This window comes from Equus asinus, chromosome 14 (genome assembly GCF_041296235.1).
Source record: "Equus asinus isolate D_3611 breed Donkey chromosome 14, EquAss-T2T_v2, whole genome shotgun sequence".
NCBI classification, from domain to species: Eukaryota; Metazoa; Chordata; class Mammalia; order Perissodactyla; family Equidae; genus Equus; species Equus asinus.
Window position 1 is genome coordinate 15064710 of NC_091803.1, and position 23998 is coordinate 15088707.

At 54.3% G+C, this 23998-nt stretch overlaps 2 protein-coding genes across 2 annotated transcripts; both read right to left on the reverse strand.

Moving 5' to 3' along the window:
* Positions 1-3815: 3815 nt before the first annotated feature.
* CLDN15 (claudin 15) lies at positions 3816-9376 on the reverse strand. The gene is made up of 5 exons (XM_014853927.3): positions 8665-9376; positions 5715-5879; positions 4604-4685; positions 4396-4512; positions 3816-4317 (listed from the first exon to the last, which is right to left on the reverse strand). Exons 1-5 carry the CDS (start codon positions 8879-8881, stop codon positions 4194-4196), a joined length of 705 nt encoding a protein of 234 aa, XP_014709413.1. The 5' UTR covers positions 8882-9376; the 3' UTR covers positions 3816-4193.
* Positions 9377-10955: 1579 nt separating this feature from the next.
* FIS1 (fission, mitochondrial 1) lies at positions 10956-19901 on the reverse strand. The gene is made up of 6 exons (XM_044746907.2): positions 19388-19901; positions 14415-15400; positions 13440-13572; positions 12085-12161; positions 11570-11675; positions 10956-11240 (listed from the first exon to the last, which is right to left on the reverse strand). The coding sequence occupies exons 2-6, from the start codon at positions 14457-14459 to the stop codon at positions 11143-11145; spliced, it is 459 nt and encodes a 152-aa protein (XP_044602842.1). The 5' UTR covers positions 14460-15400; positions 19388-19901; the 3' UTR covers positions 10956-11142.
* Positions 19902-23998: the final 4097 nt, after the last annotated feature.

The window sequence follows — 23998 nt, forward strand, 5'->3', positions numbered from 1 at the left end:
TGGCAGAAGTGAGAGCACGTGACATTTAAGGCTAGGTCGTAAAAGGCAGCGCAGCTTCTGCCTGGTCCTGAGAACACTTGCTTTTGGTGCTCTCAGCCACGTGAGAAACCCACCATCCAGAAGCCGCCACACTGTGAGGCAGCCCCAGCTGCAGGGGGAGGCCACGTGCAGGTGCCCCTGTCCACAGGCCCAGCTGAGCCAGGCCTTCAAGCCATCCTGGCCCAGGCTCCCATCATGGGAGTGGAGATGCTGCCTAACGATTCCAGCCCCAGGCATCAAGTCACCCTCAGCCATCTGCGGCTCCCTCGCTGTGTCCTCAACATGCCAGAGCAGACACAAGCCATCTCTGCCGGGCCCTGCCTAGATTCCTGACCTGCAGGGCCGTGCGCTTAGTAAGATGCTCCTGCCCTGAGTCTTGGGATGCTTCATTACGCAGCAGTAGGCCCTGCGACATCAGGAAGCCAGTTTGCTGGCTGCTAAGCCAGGGCCTAGGTTTACGATGTCTCTGTCTCAGAAAGGAAACTTCCTTGGCCCCTGACCTTTCTACCTTCCTCTCCACCAAGAAGTATGCTCAAGAAGGAAACTAGAAGACAAGACTACTTCTTGGCTGAGAAACACCGTCTGTGCTTCGCTGATCACCTGCGTCGAATTCCTGTCAGATTTCCACTGAGTCAGCACAGCCTCTGTGGTTTGTTTCCTAAGTTCACTGACTTTGTTTCATATTTTGTTGTTATCAAAAGAATCACGTAGGGGCCGGCTCTGTGGCTAAGTTCACACGCTCCGCTTTGATGGCCCAGGGTTTCGCCGGTTCGGATCCTGGGCGCAAACATGGCACCGCTCATCAGGCCACGTTGAGGCGGCGTCCCAAATGCCACAACTATAGGACCCACAACTAAAATATACAACTATGTACCGGGGGGCTTTGGGGAGAAAAAGGAAAAATAAAATCTTAAAAAAAAAAAGCATCACATAGGTTCTGCTCGGTGTAAGATTTGTCTCCTGGGTGACACGCTCGGCCTTCCCCAACTGACCTCGATAGGACAGAGCCAGACTCCAAGGGCCTCCCGTTGCCCCGAGACTGACAGGCTTCATAAGTCACCCGTTGACGTTTTCCAGGAAGGATCTCCAGACCCCCATTTAAAACCATAACTCCTCAAGGAAAGCCTTGACCAATTTCTGCCAGCTTCCTGTGTAATCATGGAGACTTGGTCCCCACCCCACTTGGACACCCAGGTCTCTGGGAAATCTACACTGTGCCCAAAGCTGCCAGAGGCTAGACCTAGTGTGATGGGGCAGCACAGCCCCGTCCTGGGTCCATAGCAGGCAGGAGAGGTTCATGCTAGGACCTGGAAGCCTGGGGGGGTGGGGCTCCCGCCTGAAGACCTCAATGGGCATTGAACTGAATAGCCTGAAGACCTCAATGGGCATTAAATTGAATAGCTGTGAATTAGTTTGGAGAGCCAGGAATTCTGGAACACAGGCCGGTGATGTCTTCAGTCTTGGACAAATCGTGGTCCCAGTCCTTACAAACTGTGCAGCTCACTTCCCCTCCCTGACTCTCTCAGGGCCCCCTCCCAGCATCGTGAGGACCACATGAAGCTGCGCCTGGCCCAGTGCCTGCGTCTGGTAAGTCCTCAGTGAGCGACAGCTGTTGACCTCATTGCCCAGGACCTAGAGCAGTTTGTTGTCGAGCTTTTTCACGCCAGTTCCCTCAGAGACCGGAGTCCTCCTCCCAGCACCTTGCCCCTGTGTGGTAACCAGCTGTTTGCATTCCTGTTTGCCCCCAGCTTGTGAGTGCCTCAAGGGCAGGCACCATGTCTTGGTGTTCTAGCTTCTAGCAAAGAAGAAAATAAAAAGGGTGAGTGTGTCAATAGCCCTTTATGGCCACGTGACCACACATGACAGACAAAGAAATGGGAGCATAACCAAGTGACCATATGAAGGCACGTACTTCAATGCTCGAAGTGAATCCTGGCTCAGGTTAGTTTTCCAGAAAGGGGGAGAGGTGAGCAGAGGCAGGCTGGAAAGGGGGCAGTGCTGCAGGTGGGCAGAGGGACAAGTTGGGTTGGAGATGCCTGGGGGGGCGTCAGGAGTTGTAGTTGACTTTTGTCCCTCACCGTGGGGGACATAGGCATCCCTGCAGAGCTTTCCCGCCTTTCAGAATTGTGTGACACTTTTTAAGGAGTGTGTCTCATTTTGGAGAGAGAAACCACCATCGGTGTGCTAACGAAGTGGGTTACACCAAGGGCCCGCCATGAAACACGCTTCCCGCACTCTCCTGCAGTCCCTTCCACGTGGACTTTGGACTTGGCCATGGGACATCCATAAACTGTACGAAAGCAGAGTGTCAGGCAGGGTAGGATATACAGATTTTTGCAGACCTGGCCATGGACCCTTTATGTAGAGAACAGTTCAAAAAACACAGTGTTTCTTGGTGGAGCCCAGTAGGTGGGCCCTGATGGGAGGGTGTGTCCAGGGCCAGTGAGCAGTGCAGTGTGCTGGGAGAGGACCATTGTATGGCGGAGGGGTAAGAAATGGGGGTAGAAAGGTGGGGTGGGGCCAGGCAGTGTGTCAAAGTCTCAATTGTCTTGGGCTTTTTTTCTCCTCCAGTAGAGGAATGTGGAAGGGACTAGAAAGATGGAATGAGATGCCCAATTAGGGGAATCCTGTGACAAATCAGGGCAGGAAAGGATGAGGGCCTGATCCAGGACCAGGCAGTGGAGAAGGCAGAGAAGGAGGTGGATGTGAAAAACACTGTGGAGGGAAGAGTGGTCAGATTTGGCAGCTGAGGGGAAGTGGAAATGAAGGGTGGAGAAATGAAAGGAGAAGCCAGAGATGATTGAGATTGTCAGCCTGCGACTGAGAGGTTGGCAATGCTGGTAACAGGAATGACAGGAACTGTGGCTTTGGGGGAAAGTGAGGAATTTGATGAATTTATCCAGCCTGGTGAGAAGACACCAGGGGGTACATGTACTTCTGAAGCTTGGGAGAGAGAGCTCAGTTAGAAAGCCGAGTTAGGGGTCTCTACGTCCCAGGGGAGAGTCAGCGCTGGTGGACGGATGGCCTGAAAGAGAACGGCGAGGGCACTGAGGTCAGAAGCCAGGCCGCCCCCAAGTGACATGTCAGCATAGGCAACGCTGCAACAGACAGGAACCAGGATAGGGCCCGAGTCGCCTCCTTCCATTGGACATCTGGCTTCTTTTCTTGTGGCCTCATTTTCCTGTCTCATGTGGGTACCAGCTCTGCTCAGTGCCCACTGGGCATGTGCCAAGCCTGCCCATGATCCAGTGCCATGTCTGAGCTGGGCAACATCCAGTCACACACACCTCACCGATATGCAAGCCTCTGTGAACAGAACTTCAGAGCCTTTTCTGGAAGCTACTGAACCTTCCCCAGAAAAATCTACATGCATCAGACCCGGCTGATTTGACACAGTTTCAAAGGACTTGTCAATTTCTAATGCCGGCTCTCTGGTAAAGAAACCGCTCTAGACCAACTGTCTCCTTGCACAGCGGTGAGAAAGGTCAGGAATAAAGGAGTGACTTGTTATGATCTCAGGCTGGCCAGGGACTATCTGCTATTTTCAGTTTCCCAGAGCTGAGTCTTGCCGGATCTGCTCCTGGATGACTCTTATCAGTAATTAAAAGAGAGCCACACTCTTGAAGTCCCTCGCCTCCTCTCTTGCTGGATAAGACAGTTCAAAGGCAGCGGAGACATGTGACAGTCTGGGGTCCAAGACTTGACATGGCCCTGGGCGCCGCCCCAGCCACCCTTGCTTGGCCAGCCCCTTTATGACGCCCTCAACCCCTGGACGGTTCACAATACAAATTTATTTATGTATGTATTTATATAGAATACAAACAATCGGGGACAGCTCGGCCCCCTTAACCACCCAGAGCCTAGACTCAGAAGAAAAAGAGGGGTCCGACCTTAGGAGTCCGAGGTGAGTTCTCAGGAGACGGGTTCTTGGCCAAACGCAGGAGGCGTGTCCGGGGCTGAGCTCCCATAGGAGAGACGGGACCCGCGGTGCGGCCACAGCTGGGCCTGGCTTCCGAGCACGGGGCGGGCCCTGGGGCGCGGTCTGCCCCTGAGGTTGTTACAAGGAGCGTGGGCCGGTGCCTGCGGCCCGGGTTCCGGGGACCCCTCTCCGCTGGGGGCAGTGGGAAGGGAATGGGGTCCACAGGCCGGGCCTCCTACACGTAAGCGTTTTTCCCGTATTTGCCAAAGCTGCTGTCTTCTTCATCCGCGGCCGTGGGGGACAGGCGGGCAGCGAGGCTGGCGGAGCGCAGCGCGGAGGCCTTGTAGGGAGGCCGGGCCCTGGAGGGGAGGGGGCCTAGTCAGAGGGAGGGGCGGCCCTCGCGTGTCCCCCGCCCCCGCCGCTCCGCCCTCCCTTACCTGGCGGCGGGGTCCTCATCGGGGGCGCAGCAGCAGTGAGCGCAGAGGCAGGAGCCGCCCAGGATGGAGAGCAGCGAGGCGCTCCAGCCCAGGTAGAGGGCGGGGCCCAGCTCGTACCTGGGGACACGGACGGCCATGGGGCAGCGCTAGCTCGGGGACCGGGCCGAGTCCCACCCACCGCCCCCAAGGGTGAGGCTCCCACACTCACTTGGTTCCTTGATACGAGGGGTTGAAGAAGTCCCGGGTGATGTTGAAGGCGTACCAGGAGATGGCCACCATGCCGCAGACACCTGGGGGAGGGAGAGGAGGCCCGAACCAGCGCCCTCGGCCCGGCGGAGGGAGGGGCAGCCCAGAAGCAGGACGCAGGGCAGCAAGTCCCAGGGCGAGTTTCCTTCGATCCCTTTCTTTGCCCCTCCCCGGCTCATGACCCTCTGTTTCCTAGGGTCCACTGTAAGCTTCCTGACCCAGCACCCAGGACCCAACCGCAGCCCACCCTTCTCGTCTAGTCTCCCACATTCTGCTCCTCAGCTCCCCTCCCCTATCTTTATCCCTGACCTGCCTTGTTCATTCCTACCTCTAGCGCCTTGATAACTTAAAATCCACCCCATGGGAGTCCCACCCATCTTCCAAAGCCCAAGCAGTCTTCCCGGCCCCCCACCCCCACCCTGCCTGACCTGATGCCTCTTCCTTTGGCCGCCCAAAGCCCTCAGAGCCTGCGACAGGCCTTTGCCACTCAGTGCATGAAGGCCTGAAGCCAGCCAGACCCCTGGACTGCAGGACCAGCCTCGCTACTCGCTGGGGACTTGTCCTCCAGTAAGCCACCTGACCTTTCTGAGCCCGTTTCCACATCTGGAGAATGGGACAAGACCCACCCCACCTCGATATGAGGTGACGTGTGCAGAAACGTTTTAGCAAATTGAAAAGGGATGGCAAGCCACGTGGTACTGTTATTGCGTGCAGTGTGCATGTGTGTGTGTGCATCCTGACTCCTGTCTTCCCAGCCAGGCTGTGAGCTCTGGAGACACTCACGCTCACCTTTGGAGTCCCTCCCACACCTCGCTTACGCCTGGCTCCTAGTGGGCGCTCAAGAAACATTGCTGATGGGCTGATTTGTAGCCAAAGGATTTGGTGAACGTGGGTGAGGCTGATGTAAGCAGGGAGAGAGGGAGAGCTGAGCCTGGGAGGCAAGTGTCAATGCAAAGGGGAAAGTGAGACAAGTGCCAGGAGTGGGGAGCTGGAGATGACAGAGAACCCCGGGGTCTGTTGCCCCCCAACCCCCCACCACAACACAGGGCCCACCATCACCTTCCCCCAATTACCAGCCAGTATGTGTAGGGCTCCTGCGGTGGCCGCCAGCTTGGCTTTCCTGGAGAGCTCAATGCTGCCAATGTTTGTGCAGCGCAGCCCCAGCATGCCCAGGAAGAGGCCCAGGAAGCCCAGGAGGATGCCGGTGATCATGAGCGCCCGGCAGGCCTGGATGTACCCTGGGGAGGTGGGGTGCAGCCATTGGTCCCTGATCCAGCCCCTCCCCCTCCATCTCCCCTCTCCCTCCACAGCAGAGTGAGCCCCTTCCAGCCCCTGCTCAGGCCTCAGCCCCTAAAAGCCCTCCAGTCCTCTCCTTCCGCTTGGGGCTCCATCCAGCCTACAGGCTGAGGGGTCACACCCCTCTCCTTCCCAGAAGCTAGTCAGTCCCAAGGAGGCTCAGCCCCTCCCGCCCCACCCCTGTGAGCCCAGCGCACTTCACCTCTACCTCCACCTGTTACAGGGCTTCTCCGTGGCACTACTGACCCGCCGGCTGGATGACGCTTTGTTCTGGGGGCCGTCCCGTGCATTGTAGGATGTTTAGCAGCATCCTTGGCCTCTACCCACTAGAAGTCAGTAGCGATCCCCCCAGGCGGGACAATCTAAATGTCTAGACATCGTCAACCCCCTGGGGGCAAAATCCCCCGTGTGAGAACCACTCCTCTGTTAGATGGTGACCACACTCTGCCGTGTATCACAGAGACTGCCCCTGAGCTCCTCCTGCCCCTTCCCCACACCCTGCCTCCTCTCCAGGTGCCACTGAGTGCCTAGCAGAGTGCCAAGCATCCTGAATTAAGCTTCCTCCTTGGAATGACCAATAGGGGGCAGCAGTGGCCTATGGGTCACTGGGTTGAGGGCAGTTTCTGATCCAGGAGGTGGGATACCTGGGCCCAGGACCAATCCAAGTCAGTCTAGCTCATGTGCTTTCAGTGCCTCAGTTTCCCCTTTCTCAAAGCTGGAGGCTGGCTCCCTTCCCCCTCCTCTTTGATAGTTGCCAAGTACTCCCAAGGACCTTGCACCCCTTTCCCGGGTGGGGCAGTGCCGTTGGTGCTGAAGGGGAAAGGCTGGGTCCCTGCCAGGAGGATGTGAAGTGGCCCGGAGTTGGGGGGTAGATAGGAGGGGGGACAAAGTTCTCTGGGAGCCCTTTTTCACTGCCAGCCACTCCCTCCAGATTTCCCGCCTCTCCCCCCTGCTGCATATCCTTCCCCACCCATCCATCCGCCCACCTGCACCTGGGCAGACCCCCTCCGAAACCCCAGGTGGTTCCGGCAGACAAAGGGCAATTATTAACAGCAGGGGCTGAGCGGTGGGGGTGATTCAGTGCCTGTCAGGACCCCTGTTAGGCCCAGCATCAGCCTTGGGAGAATCCCTGGCCCTGGACTCAGACACACGAGTCCGGACTCCAGCCCCTCCACCAGCTGTGCGGCTCTGGGCAGGTCAAGCTGACCCTGCAGTTTTGCAGCTTCGCTAAGATGAGGTTGCTAACACCCCTGACAGCAGGGCCCTTGTAAACAACACAGAAACGGGGTGTGGGGAGTGCCTGGCATAACGCCGGGACCCCGGATGACTCTCAGCGCTGGGTGGCTGCCCTCTCTGCCCTTCCCCCTCAAGCACGCTCCTGCACCCCCATCTTCCATGCACACCCATGTCCTCTCTCAGGCTAAGGGCAGCAGTTCCAAAAGGGGCCTTCTCAAGTGGGCAGGCTCACAGCAAAGGCCCGTCCTCATCCCACGGTGTGGCTGAGGAGTAAGTGAAGTGGAGATGGCCAGGGCTGCTGAGCTGGCTGCCTCCAATGTCCCTGCTGGCCACCCAGCCTTCCGGGCTTCTGGCCCAGATCGTACTCAGCTTCTGTAGGGCTTTTGGGGGAGCTGCCTTGCTAACAGTCGTCCTGGAGAGACGGATGAAAGCATGAAGCCCCGGCACTGGGAATAGTGGGAATAGATCCTGGGAATAGTGGAGGCACGGGACCCACCCGGACCCCCTAACTGCTCAGAGCATCTTTGACATTCATGGGGGCAGTTTTCTGGAGTGTTGGCCTCCAGTCCTTCCTGTACCACCTGGCACCTGCAGGAGGGACCTGGCAGAGCATGATGGCTCCGGGAGCACCCAGTGAGGGCATGGGAGCTGCACCTCATGGGGTTCCTGGTCATCCCCTCTTGGCCCGGCCTGGGGCAGACTGACCTGGGGGATGAGCGGGTGACACTCACAGGGTGACCCGGAAGCAGGAAGATGCGACAGCCACCAGGCAGAGCCTTCCTAGTAGGCTCCAGCCTGCTAGGAACCTCAAAACAATGCACAGCCCCGAGAACCCTGAGCACGGCCCGTACCTGAGTACGGAGACCTGCAGGAAGACGTCCTTTAAAACAGGCCTTCAGAACTCGCCGTGACAGCGAGACCGGTGCCCCAGTGGCAGCCTGGGGAGGCTACCGAGAGTTCTGTCTCAACCCGCAAGAATCCCAGATGGGGGCTCCTCTTCAGCCCACTCCCACCCCAAACTAAAATGCCAACACTGATTGAGCGCATCTAGATGCTAACATCATGCTAACAGTTTGCAGGTTTTCTCTCGTCTCCTCTTCACAACCACCCTGTGAACCAGGGCTCTTGTGACCGTATTTTACAAATGGGCCAAAAGAAGCTCTTTTATCACCTGCCCAAGGCAGAGAGCTAGTAAATGGCAGGCGCTGAATCCGGCAGTCTGACCCCCACGGCGCCCGCGCTTGGAACCACGAACACGGACTGTCACGTTAGAGCAGGGGGCCATGTGTGACGATGTCTCCACTGCAGTTCCAGGCACGGGGGTTATCCCCAGCACTCCTGGCTGGAGGAGCCCTAGTCCCTGAGCTTGAGCAGGCCTCCCTTATCCACATGGCGCCCCAGGCCGGGCCCCAGGCGGCGGCACCCGCCCCACTCAGGGCTCTCTCCAACCTCCACCTCCCTCTGCCCCGTGCACCTCTCCCCAGCCCCTACCAGAGAGGGCCAGCATGGACGGGAACTCCCAGCAGTTGTAGACTCCAAGGGAGTCGGTAGCACAGCTATACCAGAGGTTCTCGAAGATGGTGTTGGTGGTGATGACGTTCCCATGCACGGTGGACACTCGCCAGTAGCTGTTTGGCAGGGTCACCCCCAGCATCAGCAGCCCCAGGGCTGCCATGAAGAAGCCGAAGGTCTCCACAGCCACCGACATGGTGGGACGCAGGCCCTGAGGGGCGCCTGGGGCCCCAGAGAGGGGAAGGGGCTGAGCCCCGGAGGAAGGTGAAGCGGCTTTGGCTAAGGAGGGCTGTTAAGGCAGGCGGGAGAGAGAGGGAGGGGGAGGGCAGAAGGCCACCTGCAGCCTCGGCTTCGGCCTCGCTCTGGTCTGTTTCCTGGTTTCTGTCTCCTTCCCTCTCTGGCTCTCTCTGCTTCCCCGCAGGTCTGTCTCCCGGTTTCTGTCTCCTCTCTCTGGGTCTCTCTGCTTCCCCGCAGGTTGGTCGGAGGAATGAGCTAAGAGCGTGCGGCAGCTGTTGACGAGGCGATGGAGGGAATAAACGGAATGGGCCAAAAGTCCACCCCCTCCCCCCGGCCTCCGGGCTGCCCTGGGCTCCCGCCCCACGAGGGTGGGGGGAGTGACTAACGGATGCAGCCAAGGAGGGGCCCCCATGGGAGGCACTGGGAGTCAAGGGGAAGCGTCTGTCTCTGACTCGGCTTTCATTGGGAGCCAGAGAATGGAATAAGAGGGACAAGGAGAGAGAAGGTGACTGAGAGACAAGCGACAGGGACAGACAGAGAATGACCACAGACAGGCCCACCGTAGCTTTCAGTAGCGGACGGATCCAGGGAGCAGAGCCGCCACCTCTGGATGTCGGTGAGGACAAGTCTAGAGACTCACAGCCCTAGGGGTTGGCCATTGGAGTCTCCAAGGAGAACCGAAGTTGAGTAAGGGAACGGGGTCTCTGGGAGGAACCCAGGGCTCTGGGGTCGTCCGCCTGGATTCAGACCAGACCCCGTCATTTAGCAGAGTGCCACGGGCATGTGGGTGGTGCTCATTTCTGCTTCCGTGGATTTCCTCACCTCCTAGGTTGTAATAACTGTGGCCACAGATGAAAGCACCTGCACATATGAACTGCTCGTCCTCAGTGAGTGGCCTGGGTCTGGGTGCTCCAGGCCCGGGGTGAAGCCACCAGCAGCTGCTTACCTCTAAGCTTCAATTTCCTGAACTTGAATGTCCCCCCTTGGTGGGTTGATCTTTGACTCTTTGATCAAGCAATTGATCTTTGATCAGCAATGAGCTTGAACCTGCTGCCAAGGGGCCCTCAGGGGCTGTCACCAGCCCAGAACGTGATCCTGGGGCTAATTCAAGAAGCTTAGAATTATCAGAACTGTCACCAGCTTTATTAATTACGACAGATTAGAAACCTCTGGGTTCCTACCCCAAGCCAAGGCTGAGCACCTGTCCTGATGGGGAGTCTCATTTCCTGCCCCAAGGCCCCAGCCAGGATTGCTCCGGTTCTCTTCTGGCAACGTGGCCTCTGAGGGGCTGATCCTACACCCGGGCAGTCACACAGGACATCACTGAGCTGGTGAACTGTAACCCCCATGCCCCCCTTCCCCGTGTGAGACTCCTCCCCGCCCCCTGGCTGGGCTGGCTTGGCTGTGGAACGAGAGGTATGCAGTGAAGCAAGACAGGCCCACGCTGAGCCTGGCACAGGCGGGTGTGGGGTAAAGCAGGCTGGGTGCCGACTGGGCCCTGACCTTCCACCTACAGCTGAGGTGTCCTGGCTTCCTCACCTCTCCCAAGACCCCTGCTACTCCATGCCAAATGCCTGTTTCCTTCCCTTTACCAGCCGCCTCTGCCCCTAAGGAGAAAGATGGGGGGGCGGGGAGGGGAGGATGCAGGAAGAGAGGGAAGGGCGGGGGTTTTGGAGGAAACTGAGTGGGGGCCCCCCTGGTATGGAAAACTCCACGTGCAGAGAGGCAGCTGAGTGGGTCAGAGGAGACCGGAGCCATAACTCTCAGCCTTCCCCTCAGCTGTGTCCTACCCGCCTCCAGCCGCTGCTTCCTCCCAGGATTCTGGGGTCACGTCCCCATGCTGTCCGCCACTGCTCAAGGGCGTGGCTTTGGGGGAGGGGGAGGAAGGAAGGGTGTGGGGTCTGGGCAGCTCGGTGGACAAAGGAGAGCCCCACACCAGCCTAGAGGGCAGGGGCAGGAGAGCAGGAAAGGACCACATGTGACCCCCACCTCTAGGCCCAACAGAATCCACCCCTTCCTCAACGCGGACACAGTTCCCAAGACAAAGCCCAATTTTATTTACACTCATCCCAAAGCACAAGATTTGGGGCTAATCAGGGGAGAGGAGGCTGAGGACAGTAACAGGCGGAGGAGAAGACAGGGAAAATGGACAGGCCCCTCTTCGAGTGACCTCCACGGGTTCCTACATGTCCCCGGGCAGAGGCGGAGGTGCGGTCTCGTTCAGGATTTGGACTTGGACACAGCAAATCCGATGAGTCCGGCCAGTCCCGCTACGCCCAGGGCCATGCCTCCAACGATGGCCATGCCCACTAGTCCGTCTGGGGAAAGGAAAAGGGAGACTGTCAGGAGCCCAGCCACGCCCCCATAGGGACCCCAGCCCCCCATGTCCTCCCTGCCCACTGCTCATCAAGAGAAAGGCTGCTCTCCGCCTGAAGGCGTGCAGCGAGGGACTCTAAATGTGGACAGAGAGGGCCTCTGGGGCTTGAGGAGGAAATGCTTGGAGGGGGGTCATTTAAACTGAGACCGGAGGGACCAGGCATGGGGGAAGGAAGAGGACTCAACAGAGTTGAGGGGACCTGGGGACAACGGGGGCCGGGAAGACAGGAGGGCGGGGAGTGGCGGGAGATAGGCGGGACGAGGCGCTCACCCTTCTTCATGGCCTTGTCAATGAGCCGCTCCAGTTCCTTGGCCTGGTTGTTCTGGGGCTCAGTCTGCAGCAGCCCTCGCACGTACTTCAGGGCCTTTTCATATTCCTGCACTCAGGGAAGACACAATCCCCCTCAGCATCCCATCCCCTGCCCAGGGAGGGGCCTCCCTCCCCCTCCCCCTCCCTCATCCAGCCCCACCCAACGGAGTAGAGTCCACAAACAACGCCAACTGTGTGGGGGTGATAAGCTGGGGCAGATAACAACCCGAGGCTTGGGGCTGCACCCCAATCTTGACGTCACCTCGCTCCCCACACCCTCGGCGCCCTGATCCGAGGTCACTCACCTTCCCTCAGCGTCCTGACCTGCTCTCACCCCTCACCTCTGTACCCAGCACCGCCCCCTGCTCCTGCCCCCTTCAGCCTTCCTGGTGGCCAGGGCTCCACCCTGCGGGGAGAAGAGGGTCCTGTGGCCCAGCCAAGCAGGGGGAGAGGGAAGGAGGGAGCTCCCTGCCTACCTTGAGCCGGTAGTTGCCCACAGCCAGATAGAAGACATAGTCACGCTGCTCCTCTTTGCTCCCTTTGGGCAGCAGCTCTGGGGAGGGGAGGGCAGAGGGTGAAACGCTTCCCTACTCTCTAGTACTTGTGTCCCAGAGACCCCTGAATCCCTATGGGATCCTGGGAGAAAGTCCCTGGTTCAGCTCTGGGGCAGTGGGAACCCAGGCTGATGAACACCCCGGTATCAACACCACAGTCAACTCCGGTTCATGGCAGCGAACTGGAAGGAAATCAAGGGCTGGAGAAGCCAAAGGCACCTCTCCTCACTTAGGGCATCTGCCGCGTGTTTTCACTGCAGTTGCTTGCTGCCCAGAGGAGTGCTGAAAATGAGTTTGCTCTCCCTCCCTGTGCAAAAATCAGCTCAAAACTCACTTTCAGTTAGACTTCCCTGAATGGCCCCCCGACTCTTTCTTAACTCAGTGACTTCCCAGAGGCTTATGGGCTCAGTTGTAGCTTGTGCACTAAAAATTGATGCGAAGTGGTGTGGCAGGTGTTTACAAGTCTTCCTAAGTGTCCGTACGTCTCCTCAACTAGACTGGCCGCTTCGAGACCACTTCTACAGCTGTGCCGTGCTGCACAGGAAACTGGAAAAATCCAAATTGGCAAGATCGACTAATAGGGTGAGATTACTTGCATCAAGAAAGACTGTAATTCTTGGAGATTCACAATAGCCATCCTTTGCTAGGACACATTGTTGGCTCACACACGATTACCTGACCAAGAGAATGGAAGTACAGAGAATTTAAAGGTCAAGTATTGTGGCCTCTGATAAACGGTGACCCATCCAAAACCAAGTGGAAACAGGATTTCAGTCAAAAAGGCAGCAGCAGCTCACAGTTTTGGGGACTGTCTTCTGCGCATCTTCCATGCCGCCCCCACAAAAAGTTCTCAAAAACAGCTGCTGAATAAGCAACGTGGTGGGGGGCAAAGAGCACGGGACCAAGACACCCAAGGCAGGAGCTTCCAGTCCCAATCCACCCATTAATTAGCTAACTGTGTGGCCTGAGAAGTCACTTTCCTTATGATTAGGTCTACCAGATCACCAAAGTCCTGGGGGACTGACATGTGTGACTCTGGCAAAACAATGATGAGCTGGAAATGAGTGAAAAGCACCCCGGGAGAAGTCAGGCTGAGGACAGCCCCTCAGTGCAGCGAGTTTACTGGAAAATAACCGTGAGGTGACCGTACTATAGCGGCCCATGTTGACAAAGGGTCCCAGCACTGGAGTTGGAGGGAGTGAACGAGGCCCAATGGCAGTAGAAGACAGACCCCGATGGCAGTTGGGAAGGGGAGTGGGGGCAGCCTGGCACCTCACCCTCCAGCAGTGCAATGCCTTTACGGATGTCATCGTTGTACTTGCTTCGCACCAGGCACCAGGCATACTCAAACTGCGTGCTCTTGGACACCGGGCCTGCTGCCTTCTCGGACTGAAATTTCTTTTCAAACTTCTGCCATAGGAGAGGAGAGGAGTCATTTAGCAACGAAGGGGGTGAACCTTTCGCTATCAGGACCCGGGTGTCCATTTCCCGGTTACACTCCATCTTCCCCAGCCTCCGCCACACTCCCCTCGCGGGTTTTGGTACCTGGCATCCCAGGTTCTGCTCTCTCCATCCCTCGGACCCAGCACTCTGCTTCTTATTGGCGGGCTGTCTCATAGGACGGTCCCCCCTCCACTCCCCTCCCCCCCCGGTGGTACCGAGCGGAGATGCCATCTGGTGGCGGTTCCAGGCACCGCTCCTGGAGCAGCTGGCCCCGAGCGGCCGAGTAAACACGCTGTCAGAACTGCTCAACAACAGCCTACGCGGTCCCTCGACGGAGCCTGCTTCCCCTATCCCGCCCCACCCTACCGGGTCTGGACCTTTTCTTATCTGCAAAATAATAGTACCTACCTCCTAAAGCTGCAAAGATTGAGATACCGCCTGCAATGCACTTAGCACCGTGCCGGAATCAGTGAATAACATATGAAATTTTACCATGATCCCACTCAAAAATGGGTGTCCGCACCCTGACCTCCTAACTCCTGCCCGCAACCCGAACCCGCCAGTTTTCCACGCCAGACTCCAGGCCCTGAGTCCAAGACGGGGTGGTGGAGGAAACTACAACTCCCATTAGCCTCTGGGGCAAAGCGGCACCCCTGGGCAGGAGCCGGACGCTGCAGAGGCTGCCGGGAGCCGTAGTTCGGCTTCCCTAGGCAAAGCAGATGCTTGGAAGAGGGTTTGGTCCCTACTCGACTCTCCTCAGGACCCGCCCTCTGAGTCGTCCCTTCCCCTCCCCCGGGGCTAGGCCTCACCAGCAGGTCGTCCACAGACACCACCTCGTTCAGCACGGCCTCCATGGCCGCCGCCCCGCAATCTTCACACCTCAGGTGCTACTGTGCCACCGCCTCCATGGCCCACTGGCAGGGCGGAGAGCTACTTCCGGCCTCTACAGGAAGCGAGCCCCCTCCCCTACGCAGAGCCAATCGTCTCTCGCAGCAGACGCCGAGCCCGCCCCCCGCCGAGCCAGTGGCGCCCCGCCCTCCCTCCCTGGGAAGTCGGCGCGCACTTGGGGCACCAGTGCGCACGCTCAGACCGGTCGCCCTCTCACCCTCAGGGTGCCCTGCGTGTGCCTCCTTGCACGGAGGCTGCTCCAGGAAAGTCTGAGTCTGTGTCTTGGCGGCTGGGCCCCCAGAGTGCAAACAGTGGAAACAGGAGTGAGGAGAACCGAGCATGGATCACACAATTTTAGGGACTAGTCGAAACTTACCCCCACCCCCAGCTCTCCCATCCCTGAAATATAGAACTCTGGAGGCTACATGACTTTCCAGCGCCTGCAAGAAAATCCTAACCCGTGCCAGAGTCTCCAGGGCCCCTGCTGACTCTTCCAATGCAAGAGGCTAGAAAGCTGGATCTGTTACCCACACGCCCAGAGACCAGAGTACATCATAACGGGATACTGTTAATGAGAATTTAAAGAAAAGCTGTTGCCGTTACTTGCAGAGAGGGTCCAATCTTTTAAATAGTATTTAGATAAAGCATCCTCTGGGTGTACCCGAGGGAGAAGCCTGCGCTGCGGGGTCACGGGTAAAGAGGAACTTGGCAGCAATGTTGCTGGTTCCTCAGGCAGCTGCGTTCTGTGAGGTCGTGGGACTGTGTAGGTAGTGACTTTCAAAGTCTTCTTCCCTTGACCCACAGTGCTCCAGTACACGTTAGGATATAAGTTCCATGAGGGCACAGACTGTATCTTGTTGTCCTTGCATCTCCAGCTCCTAACACAAGGTGAATGTTTAATATGTATCTGTTGAACAAACACAAAGCCAACAACAGTAAGGAAGGCAGTGCAGATGCAGACGATTATCATCCGAACACCTTTCACGGCTGCAAAGCCCTGTGAATTATTTTTTATTCTCCTAATAGCCCTGTGAGTCAGGGAGCCAAGTTATTCTTCTCTATTTGGCTTGGGCAGTTGAAATGATCTTGATATGAATTCAGTAAACTTGAGAGAAACTTCAGTTTGGGGCACTGGCTCCCTTATGACCACTAGCATTAAGAGTTGAGAAAAATTCACATTCATTCAAAGATCTACGGAGCAACTAATTTTGGCTGGGCCTTGGGATGAGAAGAGAGGATAAAAAGATGTACATAATAGGAAGTAGAAGAGTGAACACAGGACGGAAGACAGAAGGCAAGTGCAAGTAGGATGGGGATATAGGATTTGGACAGGAAGGCCGAAGGGCGCTATTTCTCTTAGGATGTTAATTCTCCCCAGTGGCCTGCTGCACCTTCTGCATCTTTGTATTTGCTGTAGCTCTTGGCACAGGCCTGGCCCATGGCAAAAGCTCCATGAGAGTCCGCTAAAGGTATATACGTGGGAAAAAAAGGGATGCCTTACTCAACTGGCTCAATTCTGTGCCAAAGAAGAGATCCTAAGTCTGTGTCTGTGCCTTTTCAGGTCGAGTTAGCAGAGCCATCCACCTTGGATCACAGGGGTAAGAAGTAGTGTCTGTTAATTTTACGTCCAAATTATGTTTCTCTGTCTTCTTCAACCAGTCTCCAAATGCAAACCATTGTCATCTCTGCCTGGATGACTTTGACAGCCACCTCACTGGTACCCCGCATCCATTCTTGTCCCATTACCATCAACTGATCACCCAGTAGTCAGAGGGATGCTATAAAAACACAATTCTCAATTTACCTGAAACCCTTTAATGGCTTCTCACTGCCTTTAGAACGAAGGCCAAAATCTTGTAACATAAGCTACAAGGTCCTCTGTAGGCTGGGCCATGCTTAACTCTCTGCCTCACCTCTCCATCACTACCTCTTCCCGTCTGTACCCCAGCCCTACAGGCCTTCTTTCAGTTCTGACACCCCTAGTGGCCACAGGTCCTTGGCACATGCAGTCCATTCTATCTGGAACATCAGTCCCCTCACCCTTTGCTTTTCTGGCTCATTCATTCATTCGTGATTTAATTCATTCGACAAGTATTTGAGCCCCTCCCATGTGCCAGGCACTGTTTAAGTGCTAGGGATCAGCACTGAATAAAATAAAATTCCTGTTCTCACGGAGCTTGCATTTTAGTGGGGAAAACAAAAAATAACTGGTCAAAAAGTAACTGAATAGGTAAATACTAAAAACACAACAATGTCAGGAGTTCAAAGTGCTATGAAAACAAACACAGCAGAGAAAAAGAATTGTGAAAGCCGATGCTCTCAGAGGAGTGTCCCAAAAAGCCCGCTCTGGAGCAGGGACGCCTGTGCAGAGCACTGAAGCATGTGAATGACCCAGGCAGGTAAATGGGGGAAGAACACTGCAGGCCGACAAAGCAGGAAGCACAGACACCTCGAGGAGGGGACGTGCAAGGGTTGTTTGAGGCCCAGCCAGGAGCCAGTGTGACTGGAGTGGAGCGGGCAAAGGAAAGAGTGATAGAAAGTAAGGGTGGAGAGGCAGCCAGGGGCAGGTCACGCAGGGTCTTGCAGACTGTGGTAAGGAATCCGGATTTACTTTTACGCGGATGGGAAAGCATGAGGGGGTTTTGAGGAAAAGAGTGATTTGATCCATTGGAGAAGGACCCCCTGGCTGCCATGTGGAGAAAAGGCTGTAGGGGCAAGAGGAAAGCAGGAGGCCAGCGAGGAGGCTGCTGTGGTGGCCCAGGCAGGACACAGTGGTGGCCCGGCCCAAAGTGGTAGTGGTGGAAGGGACGGGATTCAGGATATATGGTCAGAAGTGACAGCCGGCAGGACGTGCTGATGGACTGCACGCCTGAGAGAGAGTGTAGGATGCCAGAGAAGTGCAGGCCCAGATGGCCCAGGGAACGACTCTGCATCTGAAGTTCTCAGCTCTAAGGCTCTTCCTCAGGGAGGCCTTCTCTCGTGCCCAGATTAGACGAGGGCTCCTGTACAGGGGGAGAGCGTTACCCATCCTACGTTTGCAGAAGAGGAAAGTGTAACCCGCACATTCCTTTCTTCGTTAGCTCTGTATTTTGGGGAGCCCCACAAGGATTGGTTTGGGCATGGTATTACATTCTGCCAGGAGCCAGAGACTCGATTCTGCTCTCATCTATTTTTCCCCACATAAACAAAGGCTCAGACATGACATGTGGCTGAAAAATCACACCAGGAAGGTGCTGTCATTAGCTCCATCTGGCCCATGAGGAAACTGGGTCTCAAAAACGTTCAGAAATCTGTCCAGGGCCACAGAGCTAAGTGGAGGAGCTGGGATTCAAAGCTGAGGCCTGCCCTGCATGGGGTCACTGCTGCCTCCTCAGCTAAGAGGAGAGAGACCGGCCCAGCGCTCAGAGGAGAGGGGGAGCGCGTTGAAGAGCAAACCCAAGGAAAGGATAGGACAAGTTCATAAGTAGACTCCAGCTACACATCTTTTAAACACCGAGGCCTAAATTTGTAAAGTTTTTGTTGATTTACAACAGAGCACTGCCCTTAAGCAGCAGGTGAACCAGGAAGGTACAATTCAGGTCAATTTGAAACCAAAACAAGCAAAGCAATCCTGAGAAACCATTTCTCAGGGAGCACACTAGTAAAATTTAAAACGAACCCCCCATACTATCACCAGTGCTGCTGAAATTGTAAAACTGGCTTCAGCCTCTTGGCTAGTGGCTGGTATTTTTCATTCACACTATTTGTCAGTCTGTCATTCTCCACTTGTATGATGACGTGATTCATGCCACCCTCCCGGACTAGACTGGAAGCTACAAAAAGGCAGGCTCTGTGTCTATTTCACTCATATTATGCCCGCAGCACTAGCTCAGTGCCTGGCACCAGTAGATAATCAATTTGTAACTGATGCATAACTGGATATTGCTGTTGGCATTATTAACTTTTTGGAAAGCAATGAGGCAACGTGTGGTAAGAGCTACAAGATGTAATGTTATTTGACTAGTAATCTACACCTATGGAAAGAGTCAACAAAAGCAAAAAAAAAAAATGAAAAGGAAGAAATGAAGATACTCATTCCAGGATATCTGTGAAGGTAAAAACAACAAAAATGCCTGGGAATGGTTTTATTAAATGATGATACATCAATATAATGAAATAAAAACCAGCCTTAAAGTCGCAGTCATATGGATTCTACTCACGTGGACGGGAATGTTCAAAACAAAGGAAAAAAGCGTGTACTTCTCAAATGTGGTCATGTGAGTAGGCAGAAAGGAAACTGACATTTTTTGTTGGTGGGACTGAAACGGACAACTGGTCCTTGTTATTGGATTCTGGGCCCGGGGCCCCTCCCTTAACTACACCAGATGTTGGAGCCTGTCCTGGACTGGTGCCCTACAGCATCTTGTCGTGGTCAGCCCAGGAGAGGTGCTCAGCAAACACCCACTGAACAGGTGTCCACTATCTGTGTTCTTCCAATCTTCGGCGATCGCTCTCTTCTATTTCCCACTTCATCTACTGTCCAGTCAGTTAGGAAGTGCTATCGAGGCAAACCGATTCATTCATTCATCCACGAAAGGTCTGATAAGGGCCTACTGTGTGCCAGTCACTCTTCCAAGCGCTGAGTTAGAGAAATGAACGGAACAGACACAGATAGTCTTTCTCTCATGGGAGTTACATCTTAGTGGAAGACACAAGACTGCTAACGAAAAATCTATCATGTCAGGCCACCCCCGCCTCCATTTTTCCCCTCCTCCAACTCTGCCCGGCTGCCAGTTGTATTTTAAAGTGCAAATCAGAGTTCATACATCCGGATTACAACACCGTCTAAGCTACTCAGGACATTGGTTAAATTTCTTATCATGCACACAAGCCCCTCAGGGTCGCCCCTGCTTACCTTTCCAGCGTCACCCGCAGGCACCCACGCACCCTGCAGGCGGAGACGAGTTCATGACTGCTACCCTTCTATGCGGAGTGCTCTCCAACCGGAGATCTCCGTCCACCAGCCACTCGAGCGCACCCCTCTGGGACAGCTTGCTTCTCTCCGGCCCCGCGCCTCCAGTTCCTGGGACGCACAGCACTCACCACCCAGTCTTACAATCCTTTACGTGGACAGGGAACTGTTCATCTCTGCCAAACGGCAGGCACGGAAGAATCGTCTGTGGGGTGAATGAAAAAGAAACGGCAGGCGTTCCAACAAACACGCTAAGAACCTGGGAGACGTATGCACTTCCGGGTGGCGGCTCGGTGGGCACCGCAGGACGCGAGACGTAGGTGCCTCTTCTTGGGCTCCTCTAGGAGCAGGGCTCGGTGGTCCGGAGGACCCGGGGAGACGCGAGGGGAGAGCGCACCGTCGGCGTCTGCGCAGTAGCCGCCCTCCGCGTGGAGGCGGGGTCGAGCAGAGCCTGGGGCGGGGCGCGAGGGCTCCGCTGGCCAATTAGCGAGCGCGGCTCCACCGGGGGGGCGGGGCGAGGCGCGACTGGGCGGTGGAGGGGGCGGCGCCGAGACTTGGGAGTCCCTAGCCTCACGCTCTGCCGCGCTGGTCGGCGACCCGCTCCCGTGGCGCCGGGGTGACCGAAGTTTTCCTTGCTGATCCTTGTCCTAGAGACGGTCTCTGTAAATTAAGATCTACCTGTTCCCTTCTCTAGAGTCTGGCTCCGTCCAAAGGTGTGTGAGGAGCGCACGAAAACTTTAACGTGCACACGAATCACCTGGTATCTTGTTAAAAATGCACATTCAGTAGGGCTGGGGGAGGCCCCAAATGCTGCATTTCCAACAAGCTCCCAGGGGATGCGGATGCTGTAGACTCTGTGACACACTTTGAGGAGCAAAAGTGTGAAACGTGGTTCTCAAAGTGCAGTCCTGAGACCGGCAGCATGAGCATCACCGGGGGATTGTTAGAAATGCGGGTTATTGGACCTCGCTCCTCACCTGATGAATGAGAAAGTCCTGGAGTGGGGCCCAGCGGTCAGTGTTTGACGAGCCTTGTAGGTGGTTCTGATGCCTGCTGGAGTCTGAGAACCACTGGACAGTGGAAAAGTCGAATTGAGCCTCATCCTTGAACAGACGTCTGGCTGCGGTCAGTTCGCCTTATCTGACTAAGCTGCAGTTTCTTCAGCTGAAAAATCAGGATAAAAATACTAATGCCTTCCTAGTGAATCTATGGTGAAGAGTTAGTGTGAGATAATGGATGTATAGCTCTTGGCACACATCACAAGCATGCTATAAAAGTTAGCAGTCATTACTATCGTGCCGCCCCGTGGCCAGGTGGTTAAGTTTGTGCGCTCCACTTTGGAGGCCCAGGGTTTTGCTGGTTCGGATCCTGGGCGCAGACATGGCGCGCTCATCAGGTCATGCTGAGGCGGCATCCCACATACCACAACTAGAAGGACCCACAACTAAAAAAAAATACACAACTATATACCGGGGGGCTTTGGGGAGAAAAAGCAATCATTACTATCTATATGGACTGCCAAAGGGCAGTGCAGGAGCGGGTAAGGCAGCTGCCTGAGGTGCCGGGAAAGTCTTCAGGGAAGAAACCTGCGAGTTGACATCTGAACCAGCGTCTTGAAGGATAGGGAAGGCGGGGAAGTTGAGAAAAGGCATTCTACGAACAGGGAGCACACAACAGGCATTCTCAGGAAAGGGCCGGGAGTGGGGGGCAATGTATTCTGGAAGGAAGACAGGAGAGGGGTCTGCAGAAGAAGTCATAGAGACCTTGTGTGCCATGCAATGAAGTTTTCAATCCATTCTTTAGGCAGAGAAAAGGGCTTTGGGGGAATAGAGGATCTGCCATGTTTACTAGGATGGCAAATCTTGCTACTGTGGTGGGCTATCCTGAGGGGCAGAGAGACCAGTGTGAAGGCTATGGTGATAGGTCAGACCAGAATCAATGAAGACCTAGGCTAAGGCGCTGGCAGTGAAACTAACAGGAAAATACTAGAAGGAGGAAATGTTTCTTTGTTAAAACGGACAGAACTTGGTGGCCAATTGGATGTGGAGGACGAGGGAGTGGGAGGAATCCATGATTGCTTCTAGGTTTCTAGCTTGGCATAGGGGTGAACAAGTGTGTCATTCCCTAAATATGTAGGAGAAAGAACATGTAAATAGAGACAGTGCAAATAGAGATCAAAGGCGGGACCACAGGGACCAGAAAACCTTTAAGAAGTAGGTAGAGGAAGAGAAGAGAGAAAAGGAGTCCAAGAAGGAGTGGACTTAGGAGTGGCCAGGAGGAAGCCCAGGGAAGCTGGTGTCCTGATCGCCTAGAGAGAACGTCAGTAGGTGCTGGTGGACAGTTATTCTGAAGGTTGCGAAGACATTAGGTAGGATGAGGACCAAAAACAGGCCACTAGATTTGATACTAGTTGGCCATTGGTGGTGAGCCTCGAAAGAGTAATTTCACTAGTGTGATAGGGACAGAAAGAGATTTTAAAACGGATGAGGTGTGGAGGTAAACATATGGAGAAATAACATCAAACTACTCTTTCAGTCCACCAAAGGAGAAAAGACAGGGCTGTAATGGTGGTGACCTCAACAATATTACCTCTCAATGATGGTGACTTTCCACAAATACCTTCATCTGGAGGAATGAATAATATAATTTCACTTATTTGGAGTGCCTCTTCCAAATGAGTGAATTTCAGAAAGCAATGACACAGACAAAGAGGGATTTTTCTTCAAACAACAGATGTACCTTAAACTATTTCGATGTGATTATCCTGCTTGTCCACTCTGGAAATGACACCACCTCTGCTGTTTACCACTGTTGATGCAGATAATCAATAATGGATGTATTGGTAAGAGAGAGAAGGTGAGTTTTATTTGAGCCAAGCTGAGGACTTATAACCTGAAAGTGCGGTCTCCACCAAGGAAGAGAGCAATCTGGAGAAGCTTAGTTTGGAGCATGATTATATACCATTTCAGAACAAAGAACAGACACCAAGCGTGCAGGGATACACTTTTTTTTCAGAGTCAAAAGGAGATATTTTGCTGCAGTTAAGCATATACACAGTGAGTCAACCTGACCCCGGCTCCTGGGAAGAAAAACTTATCTTCAAAAGAGCATTGGTATTGATGTCAGAGGACAGAAGGCATTCATCCTTATCTTCAAAGAGTGCATTATTTGCTTTGGGATAATGTTTAATGTTTAAAGCAGATGTACAGTGCATGTTTGACAGACCATAAGTCAGGCTGCTGTTGGGAAAAACAAGTTAGGCAGAATCAGGTTTAAACCTGATGACTTCCCCATATGCCTCCGTGGGGGACTGGAATTGGCCACCCGAAATGCGTCTCTTTGGCCTGAGGATTATTTTGGGCTGGTTGCTCTTTAAAACTGTAGACATGAGAGAAACTCTAAAAAGTAGAATTTACTTACCCTTTGTAAGAAACATTTACATTGTAAGGGAAATCTCCATCTGTAAGGTGTCTCCCTCTATACCAGGAAGAGGGGGGAAGACCTTATCTCTAGAAACTCTTATCGACACCGAAGGCAAGGACTTAAATTTGCATAATAACCTTACTCTTGTTTACTGTGCTTTTCTGGTAATCTCCCATAACTGACTTCCTCCACCGGCATCCTCCTCCTTTGTCTTTAGCTGAAGATGGTATTTAAGATGAGAGCCTCCACCATTTTGGTGAGTTGCTCAGTTTTCCTGAGTCTCTCCTGTGTATACATGCTTTAAAGCTTTGTTTCATTTTCTCCTGTTACTCTGTCTCATGTCAATTTAATTCATAGCCTGGGCAGAGGAACCTAGAGTGGGTAGAGGAAATGTCGTCCTCCCCTACACCTCTGATATGTGAAAATTTCTTATTATTTTCAACACCACTTTGGTCTTAGGATTTGAGAAACGGAAGAAGAAGGAAAACCCAGGAAGGGGCGAGAGAATTTTCTGGATCACTGAGTTGTCGTTTGGCAATGAATGCAAGCTGCCAGAAGAAGAATCAGAATACCTCATACACTGCCCCTGCCATCCCACCCTGACCTACTGGATTACTGACTCTAGGAATTTTTTCAGGACTCTTGGACCTTGCAGGATGTGGCTGTATACGTCACCAAAGGCGAATGGAGTTGCTGTACCAGGGTCAGAGGGCTGTCTTTAGAGAATGTCATGCTGGAGAATTACAGGAACACGGTTTTACTGGCTAAGGATTCTGCCATCTAGAGAGGAGGCCTTTTGAGTTTCTGTTGTAATTAACATTTATTGCTTTAAGAACCACAACTCTTAATTTAGCCATATTTTGAGTGTAAGTTCCATTTTGTTGATGTTAGTGGGGAGGGGATGGGGTATACACTGGGCTGCAAAGAAAAAGGAGAGGCTGTGAGTAATGATCCAGGTCTTTTAACCAGAGTTGCCCCAATAAGGGACACGTTCTAACTGGGTAACTTTGGATGCGAGCAGGTCAGTTTGTCTTAAGCTTGGCTAACTAGTAATCAACCCAAACAGAGATATATTGACGTTCTAATTTTAGTTCAATGTAAAATATTTATTTCATGATAGGTTTTTTACAT